General features: G+C 42.9%; 1 protein-coding gene across 1 annotated transcript in view; it reads right to left on the bottom strand.

Annotated features, from left to right (window-relative positions):
* Positions 1-16,882, bottom strand: part of GLT8D2 (glycosyltransferase 8 domain containing 2) — a 30,242-nt gene that overhangs the window by 1,840 nt on the left and 11,520 nt on the right. Inside the window, exons 3-9 of the mRNA XM_080660633.1 lie at positions 16,594-16,686; positions 13,323-13,494; positions 10,425-10,542; positions 8,912-8,996; positions 7,552-7,664; positions 5,067-5,233; positions 4,133-4,245 (exon numbers count right to left, since the gene is read on the bottom strand). Coding sequence (XP_080516759.1) covers positions 4,133-4,245; positions 5,067-5,233; positions 7,552-7,664; positions 8,912-8,996; positions 10,425-10,542; positions 13,323-13,494; positions 16,594-16,686 — 861 coding nt within the window. The remainder of the gene's footprint in view (positions 1-4,132; positions 4,246-5,066; positions 5,234-7,551; positions 7,665-8,911; positions 8,997-10,424; positions 10,543-13,322; positions 13,495-16,593; positions 16,687-16,882) is intronic.

Genomic DNA, 16,882 nt, shown 5'->3' on the forward strand with positions numbered 1-16,882 from the left:
TGTGGTGGTTTGCAGGCTGGCCACGCCCCCCGGCGACCTAAATGGAGGCCCTGGTATCTGGGATTTATTTATCTTCTATAATTGAAACTTTGTAGCCTTGAGCGGAGCCAAGCCTCCTGCTTGCTCCGTGGCCACATCCATTTTTGCTGGGATTTATTTATCTTCTATAATTGAAACTTTGTAGCCTTGAGCGGAGGACAAGGCAGGCCAGGGCTGCAGAAGGTTGGCTTCCTCCATCGCTGGGGGCAACTCAAGCCTCCTGCGCTCTCCAGCTCCGTGGCTGCCGCCATTTTTGTTGGGATTTATTTATCTTCTATAATTAAAACTTTGTAGCCTTGAGTGGAGGCCTGGGCCCACCAGGGTGTGTAGAAAGCTTGGTTTCCTCCATTACTGGGGAAACCCAAGCCTTCTGCTAGCTCTGTGGCTGCAGCCATCTTGGTTGGGTTAATTTGCATACTCGCTCCTGATTGGCTGATGGGCATGGCTTGTGGGTGTAGCAGAGTGATGGTTAATTTGCATATTACTCTTTCATTAGATAGGATTTTAAAAATTTATTTGTAATTTACCTTTTAAAATTACTCAGGAAACTTTTCACAGTTGCATGTTGATTTACTGAATTATTTTTATTATTTTATTTTTTTAATGTTTTTATTGATTTCAGAAAGGAAGGGAGGAGAGAGAGATAGAAACATCAATGATGAGAGAGAACCATTGATCGACTGCCTCCTGCACATTCCCCACTGGGGATCGAGCCCACAACCCAGGCATGTGCCCTTGACCGGAATTGAACCTGGGACCCTTCAGTCCGCAGGCTGATGCTCTATCCACTGAGCCAAACCAGCCAAGGCTGAATTATTTTTATTGACTACATAGAATGCATCTATGATTACTTATTTAGTGAGTTTCTTATTAAGGACATTTAGGCTGTTTCTGTCCCTTCACTAGAATCAACAATGCTACAGGAGACAGTCTTCTATGCGTGTCTTATGCATGTATACAAATAGTATGTCTATAGGATAAGAATCTTGTAGGTGGAATTGCGAAATTGAAGGGTGTGTGCCTTTTAATTTTTGATAAGAGATTGCCAATTGTCCCCAGAAGAACTTGTAACAGTTTGCCCCCCATCCAGAGTTTATAGGAGTTCTTGTCTTTCTACATTATCCGACAATATGGCAAGATTTTCTTTTTAAACAGTCTTATTTTTACTATATGAAAAGTGACCAAGAATAAGATCCACTTTTTAACAAACCGCTATCTCCATGTGAATATTATTTCCCTCATAAGTATTCACTTAGACTCTATGCATTTACCTCAATATTGCTGCTGTTGTAATATTTTTAGAATACTTCTTCCAGAAGTACATTAAGATCTTGAGAATGCAAGTTTTTTTTTAAAAAAAATATTCTCTACGGTGTTTTTTTCTAAGAAAGGGGATTTGCTGTTTTTGAAAAACAACAGTCCATTGAGTAAAGAGGGTGAATAGTTAAGTTTGTTATCCTAGTTTATCATATGATGTGAGACAAAAACAAAAACCCGTCTTCTGTTATTCATAAACACAGCTGGGAAGGTGGGTGGGAGGGGAGCTCCGGGCTTCGGTTGCCGTGGAGTCTGTACAGAGGCAATCAGATGCTCATTGGGAAGAGGGACTTCCCTGCCAGAAGCCTCACGAAGTAGAACATCATGGCTCAGCTCTATGGTGGAAAGGCCAGAGGGGCTTGCAGTTTTGCTTTTAGCCAAACGTTTCATAAATGTTTACTATTTTAAGCCTCCCTGTTTAGACCCAAACTTAATGCTGTTAGCATGCCATTGCTTTCTGCTTTCAGAACACTCTCACATCGAGGTATTTTTCAAATGACCACTGTGTAGATTCACTTGGCAGACCATCCCTGATTCCAAAACCCTCAGCACAGACAAGGTTCCACTCTACAGAGAAAAATGACTTCTTTCTACAAAGAAAAATGAATTCTTTCCCTTGGGAAGATTCTGCCGCTTTCTAAGTGTCAGTAAGTTAGATATTTCATAAAATGTAATTCTGAGTCTCTGTTCCAAGATCATAAATGCTCTAACCTTATCGATCTAAGCTCCGCATAGCTGTACCTACACAACATTTTTCACAGACATTCTACGTTAATGGGATTTTCTGCGCATTCATTACATTGAAATGTTGATATTTGACCTAACAGTGAACTCAGCATTAATATAAATAAAATCGGACGGAACAATAGCGTCCTTAGCTTCCCTGTGTCGCTTTTATGTGCTTGCAGAGGCTCAGGAAAGTCAGTGAAGAGTCTGGGAATGAGGCAGAAGCCATCCAGACAGAATCACTAAGGAGACAGGAACCCAGCTTGCACAGTTTTGTCTGTCCTTCGAAAAGGAAGAGTAAGGGAAGTACCACCTTAGAGGATTGTTCTCAAAACTAGAAACAATGTTCACCTTTATCATCGGAACTGGGCCCAGTACTTGGAAATGCAATGGGCACTTGGTAAATAGAAGTCCATAATCCATTGTCTCCAAGTCTATAATAATCCCCAAATGTCTGAAAACCAAAGAATTTCTAATAACTTCTGTGGCAGCAAAACCTAGATCCCACTCAGGGAATTGCATAATACAAGTATATGCACCACTTTACCTTTTCAGGATTCAAAAATCCTCATTTTCTAAATAGGTCCGGCTCAGTGGTTTTGGCTAACGGGTTGTGGCCATGTGTTTGAGTGAATGTGAATGTCTCAGTGCTTGGCTCTGTTCTAAGCAATTTATATATGTTAGGTCATTTATTCCTTATAAAAACTGTATAAGGTTCTATTAGCTTTGATTTACAAATGAAGAAACTAAGGCACAGAGAAGTTGAGAACTTGCCCAGGACCATAGGTAATAGCAGAGTTGGGACCCCAAACCACACCCTAGAGCAGGGGTGGGCAAACTTTTTGACTCGAGGGCCACAATGGGTTCTTAAACTGGACCGGAGGGCCAGAACAAAAGCATGGATGGAGTGTTTGTGTGAACTAATATAAATTCAAAGTAAAGGAGTGGAGGGGAGAGCAAGAGAACCCTCCACTCTTTCGGCTCCACAGGCCGAATAGAACAGCCAAACGGGCCGGATCTGGCGCGCGGGCCGTAGTTTGCCCACGGCTGCCCTAGAGCCTGCACTCCTGTAGTGAAGAGTAAATACACATAGGACACAATCAGTAAACAACTTCTCTTTGAAAGATACATTGCCAGCCCTGGCCGGTGTGGCTCAGTTGGAGGGTTGTCCTATACACCAAAAGGTGGCGGGTTCGATTCTCGGTCAGGGCACATACCTGGGTTGTGTGTTCAATTTTTGGTTAAGCAGTGTATGGGAGGCAGCCAATCAATGTTTCTTTCTCTCTCTCTCTCTCTCTCTCTCTCTCTCTCTCTCTCTCTCTCTCTCTCTCTCTCTCCCCCTTTGTCTCCCTCCTTCCCTCTTTCTAAAATCAATAAAAAGCATATCCTCTGGTGAGGAAAAAAGATTCACTGCCAGCTATATAAATGCATCATAAACCATTATGCTAATTCATTTGGTTTTGTCCACGGTAGGTCACTTCAAAGTGTTCAATGAAGTTATGAAAAAGTTTTGACAGTGAAAGTTCTAACAATAGTTAATGTTTATCTGGCACCTACTATGTGTATGCTAAGCATGAATCTAATTGCTTTTTGTGAATTCCTAGAAACACACCTCTCAGGTAGGCCATCTTTATCAGCTGCATTTGCAAATCTGAGCAATGAAGGTTAAATAACGTGTCCAACGCCGAAACCGGTTTGGCTCAGTGAATAGAGCGTCGGCCTGCGGACTGAAGGGTCCCGGGTTCGATTCCGGTCAAGGGCATGTACCTTGGTTGCGGGCACATCCCCAGTGGGAGGTGTGCAGGAGGCAGCTGATCGATGTTTCTCTCTCATCGATGTTTCTAGCTCTCTATCCCTCTTCCTTCCTCTCTATAAAATATCAATAAAATATATTTAAAAAAAAAAAAAAAAAAATAACGTGTCCAAGGTAATTTCCAAGGTCACATGGAGGATGTGATTGAGGAAGCTGGTGCTCTAGCACACTTCCCCCAACCTCGTGCTCAAGGGATCTATAAAGTGCACATTTGCATTGTTTCTCCACAGTACTTACCCAGGTGCCTTATGTGCCACAGGGGGTTGATGGTGGAGTATTTCCCATGAAACACAATCAGCATTGGGGATGTGGCCACCTCTCCCCCCAGGGAACTGCTGTAGAGATTTTCCCTAGGAAAATGAATAGAAAAGAAATATTTGAAGCCTGGAGCCCCCCAGACTCAGATAAAGAGTCTGCATTTTAAAAGATGCAGGACAGTCTCTCACTATGTAATAAAACTATAGTCTTTCACTTTCCTCCAACCTTGTCTTTTGAAAATTGTTAAACCTACACAAAATTATAAGCAGAAAACGATGAACTTGCATGTACTTCACCTAGTTTCACAGTGTTAATATTTTGCCATTGTAATTCTCAGGCTTTCTAACGGTAAACACAGAAGATCACATTCTGATCCTCCATTATTTAGAATACATTTGTTCACAAATTCAAGCTATGGTGGTTAAAAATATCCAGAAAAAAAAGCAGGCAAGGAAATACAATGACATGATCGTAGTGATTGTGTTAGCATTAATCTTCTCTAAGACTTCAGTAATGAGAAATGATATTTTTAAAAATTCAACCCTAGGAAACAAAGTTGACTTCATAAAATAACCCTTAAAAAACCAAATCTATGTAAAAAGGAGGAACTCGACTAAGATAAGTGATTTTCAGTGGAAAAGGTTCAGTAGGATTCTGGGAGAAGATTTACAGTCACATTATTAAATAATTTCTTAGAAAAATGTTTGTATTATAAGGATTCCGCAGGATCTCGCTTCCTTTGACAGATCATTTGAGAATATATTTTCATCTATTGCGCCTTTTCTTTCCCAGTGAGAAAGTGTGACCTAAGATGTCTATAATATACTTCTAACCCCTGAGCTATGCATCGAAAATTCATTGTATAATTTTGTTCCCAAGCATGGGGGGAAAAAAAAGACAGATCTGCACGGACTCCACATTTTTCTGCATCCATCTCTCCAGTTGTTTGGTGATACGCTGGTGCTTCCATTCTGTCATGTTGGCAACAATCACGCCAGGGTTGAAGGAGCACGTGCTGGGGCTTATGCCGAGGTCTTTTATAGTCTGTTTCCTGTAGTCCAGGTAGCCCATGTAGGTGTTCTGTAAAGGAGCAGGATAGGCGTATAGGCATACCACATGGGAAACAATCTGAAAACAGTCATTCTCTTGAAACCATTGTGTGGTGTCTCTGGGTTTCCTCCCGTGTCACTGGCCATTTCCTAGTGCCCTTTGCTGGTTTCCTCTTGTTTCCCCAACTTTTAAAAGCGGGGTTCCCCCAGTCTCATTTCCAGCACCTGTCCCTTCTCTAGCACTGACTCCCTGACAGCCTCATCCCGTCTCCTGGCTCTAAACACCATCCGTGGAGACAGCCCTGACCTCCCCCCTGGATTTCCCACTCCTGCTCCGTCTGCCAGCTCAGTGTCTCCTTCTGGATGCTAAGGCAGCTCCACTGATATCCCCATCCTTCCCAAATGTGCTTTCCTACATCCTGCCCTATCTCAGTTAGTGCAACCCTGTCTTTCTAGTAACTTAGGCAGAAAACCCAGGGTCATTAGGTCATCCTTGACTCATCTCATTCACTTTTCATCCAAATCTGTCAGCAAATCCTGTTGGTCCCATCTTCCAAAATATATCCCGAAGCCAAGCACGTCCCACTGCCTCTCCTGCTGCCTTCCTTGTCTGGACCATAATGACCACTCACTGGATTTCTGCAAGTTCCTCCTGACCGGTGTTCCTGCTTCTTCCACCCCTTCCAACCCCACTCTGTCTCTATGTTACTCTTCTGTTCCAAGCTCCTCTAATGCCTTCCATCTCTTTCAGAGGAAAAGCCACGGTTCCTAAAATGGCCTGCCCTGCCCTACAGCATCTGCTCCCCAATGTCCATTATTCTCCCTCTGGATCCCTCTGCCACATCGACCTCCTTGTTCTTTAATCCGCCAGACACACCCCAGCCTCAGGACCTTTGCACTTGCTGGCAACATTTTCTTGGAATGTTGTTCTCCCTGCTTAAGTGGTTCCCTTCATTCCCTCTGGTATAGGTTCACGACACCATCTCAGTGGAGCCTTCCATGATCACCCGAAAATACAGCTCACCTCCACCCTGATCCTCTGTTAAGTATCTTACTTGTCTTCCCACTAGAATGTAAGCTATGCAAAGGCAGGGATTTTCATTTTGTTTGCTGTATTATTAGTACCTAAAACTGTCAGGCACATAGGAAGCACTCAGTACGTATCTGAATGAATGTAACACCAGGCAGGACATAACGTTTCACACACATGGGCTGCCGTAATCTACCTCAGTGGAGTGCTCAAACATGACACGGAGTAATAGAAATACTCGAGCACTTTCTATGTGCCAGGCACCGTGCTAAGAACTGCACATGCATTACCTCATTAAGTGTGTGCCATAACTTCAAATGTATTAACTAACCTAATTCCCACAGTGACTCCCCCTCTATTTGACAAATAAAGGAGAAAACAATTGGTTAAGTAACTTGCCCTAAGCTACTTAAGTGATGGAGATCTTGACCAAGTCGGGTCTGGCCCCAGAGCCTAGGCCTTAAAGCATGTCCCTTCTTGAATGTCACACATTTAAAAATTATTCCCTGGAACTTATTTTGAAGAACAACATCCGATTCTTAATAGCGCCTTGCAATTTAAAGCCATTCTTTTGGTTTCAGTATTATGTACAGGTTCACCTTTTCTCATCCACCCAGGTAAGGAGCTCTTTACCCTTGAATAAAATCAGCATTTCCCTCTACTGAGCAGGGGTGGGGGGGGCGGGGTGGGGAGAAGCAATGGCTAAAACCTGAAAGCAGGCCCTGACCGGTTTGGCTCAGTGGATAGAGCGTCGGCCTGTGGACTCAAGGGTCCCAGGTTCGATTCCGGTCAAGGGCATGTACCTTGGTTGTGGGCACATCCCCAGTAGGGAGTGTGCAGGAGGCAGCTGATTGATGTTACTCTCTCATCGATGTTTCTAACTCTCTCTCCCTCTCCCTTCCTCTCTGTAAAAAAATCAATAAAATATATTTTTTTAAAAAACAAACTCTGAAAGCAGAACCAAAACTCAGCAAGTCTCTCTCACAGAAAACACCACCTCTGACAGAAAGGGAGGTTAAGAGGGACCTAGATAACTATCACTCCTGGTGCACACACCCAAGACCGGACTCGCTGTTTCATCACAGCTCACCAAGACACGATAACATGGATATTATTGTTTCAGATAAGAAAAGTGGCTCCTGCAGGGTTCAGGGACTTGCCCCGGAGTCACCTCGGCGTGGAGCTGGGGTGTCCCTCGGAAGCCCAGGCCGCTGGGTTCTGCCTCCAGCAATCCAGACAGGCTCCAGGTGTCGCTCGCACTCATGCTGAGCTGTGGGAGGGGAGGGGTGAAGGCGGGATTTCTGAGACAGTGTGCTCACCTGCAGCCCCACAAGTCTGTGCCTGTCCTGAAGCGAGGGCAAATCACAGTCATCTGAAAACGCGGCCGCGTGGCCCAGGGCCAAGGTGGTGTCATACAGCTCCTGGATATCACCTGCGTTGAGAAACACCAGGAGTTCAGAGAGTGCAGCATTAGTTTAGGGCTGCATAGAGCCTTAGAGTTTAAACTAATCCCTGGTTTTGCTGTGGGGGAGAAGTACATGATCCCCGATTTCATGTGGCTTGGCAATTTACTGAATAAGAACAGCTCAGCCCTAACTGGTTTAGCTCAGTGGATAGACCGTCGGCCTGCGGACTGAAGGGTCCCAGGTTCGATTCCGGTCAAGGGCATGTACCTTGGTTGCGGGCACATCCCCAGTGGGGGGTGTGCAGGAGACAGCTGATCGATGCCTCTCTCTCTCATCGATGTTTCTAACTCTCTATCCCTCTCCCTTCCTCTCTGTAAAAAATCAATAAAATATATTTTTTTAAAAAAAGAATAGCTCAGCTCAATTTAGAAAGCCACTTGATAAGAAGCTCAGCTGGGCATTGGACAAATGTCTTTTTTTTTTTTTTTAAATATATTTTATTGATTTTTTACAGAGAGGAAGGGAGAGGGATAGAGAGTTAGAAACATCGATGAGAGAGAAACATCGATCAGCTGCCTCCTGCACACCCCCCACTGGGGACGTGCCCGCAACCAAGGCACACGCCCCCGACCGGAATCGAACCCGGGACCTTTCAGTCTGCAGGCTGACGCTCTATCCATTGAGCCAAACCGGTTTCGGCTGGACAAATGTCTTTATTTCTATTGCTATGTAGGTACCCCACCGATGCTTATCTTATTTGCATTTAATATGTTTTTAATTCATTTTACAGAGAGGAAGGGAAAGGGAGAGAGAGAAACATTGATGTGAGAAGAAATGTTGATGAGTTGTCTCTCATAAGCACTGAACTGGTGATCTTTCGGTGCATGGGACGATGCTCAACCAACTGAGCCACACTGGCCGGGGCTATCCTATTTGCACGTAAACACTAAAACTTAGTTCTAAGAATGTCACCAGTGAGACTATCTCTCCATACATTTTAGGGGTACAGAGAATGGAAAGGCAACCAAGCTATTTATCTCAATCTTTAACCATCTGCGAGTGGCTCTCAAAAACTCAATTGGACTGTCCAGGGAAGTGAGTATCAACCCCTGTTTTCAAAATATTCCTGAATTTGCAACAATACTATACTCCCAAATTTAATAAGCGGAGAAAAAAATCACTGGGCAGCTAACTCTTTGGAAAACGAAGAGAGACAGTCATTCTACTTATCAGCGGCTCCTTTTCCAGTGCTCCGGGCCATCGGCGAGTATACCTTGTACAATGACATCGTCGTCCAAATAGATGACTTTCTCGTGTTGGTGGATCAGCAGAGGGAGATAAAACCGAACAAAGTTCAGCTGTGAAACAACAAAAGAAGCGAGGGTGGAGAAGAGGCGCACGGCGCGGTGTCTTCCAAGGGTGCTGGGGTTCAGTGGGCGTCGCAGAGGCTTCCTCCTGAATCTTCAGGCCACAAATTGCCTGTCTTCTTCTACATTCAGGAATTTGACTGCTGTTGTTATATTGTAAATCAGAAGACACCTTAATCAATAAGCCAGATTTATTTGGAGTCCTGTTCATTTCGCTGGCGCTAGCGGGCCCAGATGAAAATCTTGCTTCTCAAATTCTGGGGCCAAATATGGTGGAAGTCTCCTAAATTTATAAGTTTTTCAGCTCTTTGTCTCCCAAATTTGGAATGAGACTTCCAGACCTTCTGAGAAAAAGTGCTGTGTGCTGGGACAGGCCGTGAGACCATATCTCAAGGCCTGGCCTGGCGTCAGCACTGACAACTCTGGGGCATAGTTTATGGCCTCTCTGGAATGGGGAGTAGTCTTATTTTTCCCTATTATTTAAGCAAGCAAACATTTACAGAAGCCAAAATTGCAGGGTTAAATTTTAAACAGCAGTTTTTACCCAAGGTGGAGGTAACTATGCTTCACGGTGAGCTAAATCAGACTTACACACACACACACACACACACACACGCATGCACACACACAGGCATCATCCTCAACAGTACGCTCAACCTCAGCTCTTTGAACCAGAAAGTAGAGGAGCATTGGCTGAGGGTGGGAGTTTTTTTTAGCCACCACACAGCTTAATCCAAAGGCCCAGCTCAGCTCGCGCTCCAATAATAAATATCTGGAATTGAGGAAAGATCATGTCATTAGCCAGAGTGCTTAGAATTGAGTACATTTTCAAGGATGGGTTTAAGTAGCAAGTATATGGAGAAGGTGGCTACATTTCCTGTAAATCTGCCATCGACACCACTCTTTTTGCAGGGGAGAGTCAGTCCCTTTGGGAAGAACTCATGCAATAAAATACCTTAAGATTCCAAAGCTAGGAAAAGAGCTGGTGTCTTCTGAAAATATTATCTTAGTCGATACTAGGAGGTATATAATCCATCATGCTACTGGTTTTCCTTGGTTGCTGGGATATTCCAAGATAAACGTTACGTCCAATCACAGCAGCCTGTGGGGCTAGGAATATTTTTTCTTGGCCTTACTATGTGGCCCTTTCCCCAACCCCTCAGGCATATTCACACACATAAATGCATCCTACGTTTTCTTACGCTTCATTTCTTCTTTGACTACTCTGTTATGTTGGTGTAAACCATCTTAAACCCTTTCTGGAGCAAGTGACTTACAAATTATAAAGAAGCAGAGTTTGGTGAAGATCTAACACCTGTGAGGCTTCAGAACTATTCTGTCCACATCCCAGTGGCGAGCACTCCATACCGAACAGGGGCTCACCAAGGACCGCCCCCAGCACCGCACAGTCCTACTCACAGGCTGGAGCAACTCCGGCCTCGCCGAGTCTGGTCGGATCTTCCCTTTGAGGACCATAGGGTTGAATTCCACGACTTTAAAGTTTATTTCTCTCAATTTAGAATGTTCGATCCATTTTCTAAAGAGATAAACAAACAAACAAACAAAACAACCTCTAGTATACACATCCCACCTTTCCTCAATTGGACTATTGCCTCAATCCATTGGCTCCCTAGAAAGTTAAAAATAAAATATGTGTAAACTTAGTAGAGTTTAGTCTGTAATTCCCAATTTCCCCCCCATCTGGTCTAGTTTAAATCTTTCCATTATTATTATTCACATAACTTTTTCTGCAAAAGAAATAAAACAAAATAGCAATAACCAAATATCTCCCCAGATCTATGTCCTCTCCACAGGTAACTGGAAGAACATAGCATTCCCCTTTCTTATAAAGCAGCATCTCTAGTTGCCAGTACCATCCATGCCACATGTCAGCAACTCTGTAATGTTATGAAGTGAAGCAGGACATTCTCAACCTTCTGCAGTGACTGACGGCACCTTTACCCTGCTCTTTTGACTCCAGGGCCATTTGAATTTACCTGTGTTTCTTTGTCTCTGTCTCTCAGTCTTCCCTATCCCTCCTCATTCCCTGCCTTCTCCCCTCACATTTTCTCAGTCTTACAGAACTTCTATCTTTTTAAAATATATATATGTATATTTATTGATTTCAGAGAGAAAGGGAGAAGGAGAGAGAAACATCAATGATGAGAGAGAATCATTGATCGGCTGCCCCCTGCATGCCCCACACTGGGGATTGAGCCTACAACCCAGGCATATGGCCTGACCGGGAATTGAACTGTGACCTCCTAGCTCCTAGGTCAATGCTCAACCACTGAGCAACACCAGCCAGGCCAGGCCAGAATATCTATCTTTTAATCTAACTTATAAGAGATTTCTTGTAAGAAATCATCTCAAAATAAAATTTCCAACACGTAAGCCACACATAGTAGTATTTCGTGTTGATTAAAAATTGACAAAGGTCCTGGCCAGCATGGTTCACTGGTTGATCTTCAACCTATGAACCAGAAGGTCGAGATTCAATTCCCAGTCAGGGCACATGTCCAGGTTGCAGGTTTAATCCCCAGTGTGGGATGTGCAGGAGGCAACAATCAATGATTCTCTCTTATCATTGATGTTTCCATCTCTCGCTCCCTCTCCCTTCCTCTCTGAAATCAATAAAAATATTTTTTAAAAATCAACAAAGGAATTAAATCTTCCCAACAAAATTTAGATCTGCACAATTTGAACCATAAAAATCAGCCATTTACACAATGTATTATATCAATTATTTCTCAATAGAGCTGCGGGTGGGAGGCAGTCATGCCAATAAGAAGTCAACCCAACTGAAAAATTGGCAAGAGACTCAGGCATGCATATCCAAACAGCCAAGAAATGTGTGAGAAACTGCTCAACCTCATTAGAAATAAGGGAACCCCACAATGGGACACTGCTGACACTCCTCAGAATGGCAAAGTTGAAAAGACTGACCGTACCAGGTGTTGGCGTGGTGATTGTTACAGGGGTGTGTCTATTACACATTTGTGACGATTCACTAAGCTGTACCTGGGATTTATACAATTTCCTGTACTTGTGTTATACTTTGACGAAAAGAGTTTTTAAAATACTTTAAAATAAGGGGTTGTGAACTGGGAATCATTCCCTGCTCAAATGTCATACAATCCTGAAGCTCATAACTACCGTTCAAGTACAGACCCTTATTCAGAACATATCACACAAGCCATCCTTTGGGTTTGTTATCTATACCCACAGGTAACTAAGGGGCAGACCAAGTGAGCTCAGACTGCAATAGTAAATTATAAGAAGAGTGACAAATGAGACCAAAAAAAAAAAAAAATCCTAGAAAGCACATATAAGCCCCCAAAACCCACAGCGACCAAGGACCATTTAGACGAGGAGCAAATGTCTTACATATCTCAGTATCTCCTAATGGTGATACTACCCACAAATATGGTTATAAAAACCATCTATAAATACATTCTTTTTATAATTGATGGGAATAACACTTGAGATACCTTGAAATTCCCTTCATCACTGCTTTTCCCAAATATTCCATCCTCCCCAGAGATGGTCACTGTTAACAGGTGGAGATCTTTCCCATCTTTTCTTTTTGTTTTGTTAATCCTTACCTGAGGATATTGTTCTATTGATTTTTAGAGAGAATGGAAGGGAGTGGGGAGAAAGAGAGAGGATCATCGATGTGAGAGAGACACATCTACATGCCTCACCAGGGCCAGGGATCAAGCTTGCAACTGAGGAACGTGCCCTTGACCAGAATTGAACCTGGGGCCCTTCAGTCCAAGGGCTGATGCTCTACCCACTGAGCCAAACCAGCTAGGGCTATTCTACATTTTTATAATACATTTAAAATTTGATTTTCTGTCTATTTCTTCTCAATCCAACTCCAATTTATTTCTTAGTGTGGTGAGGGACACGAACGATATCACTTTGCAGTTCAAAAATTATAATTAGTGATGAGCCATATTAAAATTATTATATTATACTAATATTCTTTCAGGTTAAGAAAGTAAAGAAAAGAGAAACCATTTTAAAAAGAATGACTTTCATATAAACTGCTTAAGATTGGGGTTCTTTAGTTCATTAGACAATTCAATTCTGCAGCATGACACACAGCCCTACCAAATTAGGGAGGCTTTGCTAGAAATTCCTTAGTGAGGCAACACATTTATCAAGTCACCAAATAAACCTCAGGTCATCCCCTTCTTAATTCGAATGACATTTCTCAAATAAAATAAAAAAAGAGGAGGAAATCCATTCAAGGAAAAACAAGGAAGATGAAAAGGAAGTAGAAAACTCCAACATCTATAGTATACAACTTGCCGTATTCGAGACAGAGTGTTCCGGAGCCCAACTACATAGAACAAAATGTTGGCGTCCGTGTTGCTGTAGATGCTATTGATGGCGGCCATCGCAGCCCCCATCCTCCCTGCTGCTGCGCAGATCACCACCGGGATCTCATCGTCCAGTTCCTCAGGAGTCCCGGAGTCATCATCTGGAAACATCAAAAGCAGTGTCTTGGAACATGAAGGAATTTTACAGTTGAGTCAGTTAAACTTGTCTTCCACACCCCCGAGGGAAGATAGCGGAGTGTGGAAGAGGCTGCGGATTGTTCTCCAATACCCAGTCTTTCCTTCTTCCCTTGGAACATTGGAATTTTCGCTGGCACATGGCCAACCGCTAAGAATATTTTCCAGACTCCCTTGCAGCTCTATGTCGTCAGGTTCCGACCAGTGGGATGTTAGCAATGTGTACAACTACTGGGTTTGCTTTTATAAGAAACTTGCTCACCCTCCCTCTTTCCTTTTCCCTTCCCCGTGGCTGGAATGTTGCTATGATGGCAGCCACCTTAGACCACAGATGGAAGCTACCTATTGAGGACACCAAAACCCTAAGATTAGAAGGAATCTTGCTCTAGATGATTGTGGAAGTGACACATCAGACTTCACTTGAGAGCGAAAATAAACTTCTATTTTGTTTCAGTCCTTTTTTTTTTTTTTTTTTTTTTTTGAGCTCCCCTACAGAAGCCAATCGAATAGCCTAAACAACGGTCGCCAACCTTTCCGACCTCATGGACCCCTGGTTGGCAACCGCTGCTCCAAAGGTTTCCTTAAACCAGTGGTCCCCAACCTTTTGGACCTCACGGACCACCAGTGGTCTGCAGACCACCGGTTGGCGACCGCTCACCTAACATATACACAGTTGAAAATTATGTGAAGAACTGAAAAGCTTGATTTGATTCAACAATTCCTCAACTTTTCCCCCTGAATTGGAATATTTTCCTTACCTATACTGCTATAAATATACTGCTTGTGATCTTCCTTCCCTTATCCACCTTCTAGTGTCTCAAAAGTTGACAGAAGGAGAAAGAAGGTAAATAAAAAGCATGACTAATAGACAAAATCAATCATTGATCATTCTTTTGAGCCTTGGCTATCATATAAAATACTGATAACACACGTATTGTTTTAAAACTGAAATGAAATCATACTTTTCATAGCCTTCTGCAACTTTATTTTTCCATTCAACATACCATGGACATCATTCCATGTCAACAATGCATTGAATGGTATTTCATAATACTGGATTTATTTTAACACTGAATGGAATAAAAATTGTGATTTTGGTTCTATCCCTATATCATATATAGCTGATTGCCCTGGCCAGTGTGGCTCAGTTGGTTGGGCGTCTCGTACACCGAGAGTTCACTGGTTCAATTCCTGGTCAGGGCACATGCCCAGGTTGTGGGCTCAATCTCCAGTAGAGGGCTTGCAGGAGGCAACAGGTTGATGTTTTTCGCTTATCAGTGTTTCTCTCTCTCTCCCTCACCCTTCCTCATTCTCTCTAAAATCAATAAAAACATATAAAATTTTTAAATTGAAAAAAGTATCTAGCTGATTAATCAGCCAGGATGTGTATTTTAACAACTTTATAAAAGCTACTAATTTCATTCCATGAATAAAGGAGTTTGCAGTGGGATTAGCTGATCAAATGTGCTGGTTTATAGGCAGGGAATGAAATGTGAGAAATACAGAGCTCAAAGTTCAGACAACATTTGACATTGTATGACCTCCATTCTTTATCTTTTAAAAATTTTTTAAAATTATTTATTTAAGAGAGAGAGAGAGAGAGAAAGAGAGAGAGAGAGAGAGAGAGAGAGAGAGAGAGAGAGATTGACTTGTTGCTCCACTCATTCATGCATTTATTAGTTGACCCAATGAGGATCAAACCTGCAACCCTGGCACATCGGGAGGACACTCCAACCAACTGACCCACCTGGCCAGAGCCTCTCTCTCTTTTAAAATAGTTTTAGTGAGCATAATTTAGATACTGAACTGTCTAGAACAGCCGTGGGCAAACTACGGCCCACGGGCCGGATCTGGCCCGTTCGGCTGTTCTATCCGGCCCGCGGAGCTGAAAGAGCGGAGGGTTCTCTTGCTCTCCCCTCCGCTCCTTTACTTTGAATTTATATTAGTTCACACAAACACTCCATCCATGCTTTTGTTCCGGCCCTCCGGTCCAGTTTAAGAACCCATTGTGGCCCTCGAGTCAAAAAGTTTACCCACCCCTGGTAGAACCTCTGAAATTCTTATGTTGAAGTCCAAACTTCTAGTACCGCAAAATGTAACAGTATTTGGATATAGGATCTTTAAAGAGGCATTGAAGTTACAATGAGGTCAGTTGCAGGAGGAGGGTATGGGGGAGGTGCCACTTAATCCAATATGATTGGTATCCTTAAAAGAAGAGGAAGAGATACCAAGGACGCATGTACAGGAAAAGGTCATATGAGGACACAGCAAGAAGGCAACCATCTGCAAGCCAAGCAGAGAGGCCTCAAGACAGGCCAATCCTACCAGCATCTTGATCTTGGACTTCCAGCCTCCTGAATTGTGAGAAAATATATATCCATTGTTTAAGCCACCTAGTCTGTGGTAGTTTGTTTTGGCAGCCCTACCAAACTAATACAGATTTCTTTGTATTTACTTATTATGAGTGTACAGTTCAATTATTTTTTTTGTAAATGTATAGAGTTGTGCAACCATCACCACAATCCAATTTTAGAACATTTCCATCTCCCCAAAATGTTTCCTTGAGGCAGTCTGCAGTCAGCCCACTCCCACTCCTAGCCCTAGGCAACCACTAATCTGCTTTCTGTCTCTCTACATTTGCCTTTTCTAGAAAGTTTGTATAAATGGAATCACACAATGTGTGATATTTTGGGTCTGGCTTCTTTCATTTAGCATAATGTTTGTGAGGTTTATCCATATTATAGTGGGTATATTTTTTTAAACTGTGGTAAAATACACAACATAAAATTTACCATTTTAACCATTTTTAAGTGTACAGTTCAGTGGTATTAAATAGATTTACCCCGTTGTCCAACCATCTCTACCATCCATCCCCATAACTCTTTTCATCTTGTAAAGTTGACACTCTACCCATTAAACAATAACTCCCCATCTTCCCCTCCCCTCAGCCCCTGGCAACCACCATTCTACTTTCTGTCTTCGGATTTTGACGGTCTAAGTACCTCACATAAGAGGAATCACACACTACTGGTCGTTTTGTGCCTGGCTTATTTCACCTAGCATACCTGCTTCATTCCTGAGCACAGTCCCCTTGTGAACTTTCTTATACAGAATCCCACAGAGGGTCACAATCAGAAGGAACAGCAGCACCTGATTAACTGAAATTTAAAAAAAAAAAAAAAAGAAAGAAACAAGTTCAGCCTATCGAGTTGGAGTTGTGGAAAAGTTCGGAGCAGCCGTGTAAGGAGTTGCCTTCCACGACATACACAGGAGTGGTGGCCCGGGAGCCTTCTTTAAGCAGATGGCATGCGCAGGAAAGACTTAACCTGCAATACTGTTGATCCTCAAGGATAC

The sequence above is a fragment of the Plecotus auritus genome (assembly GCF_963455305.1).
Source record: "Plecotus auritus genome assembly, chromosome: 3".
NCBI lineage: Eukaryota > Metazoa > Chordata > Mammalia > Chiroptera > Vespertilionidae > Plecotus > Plecotus auritus.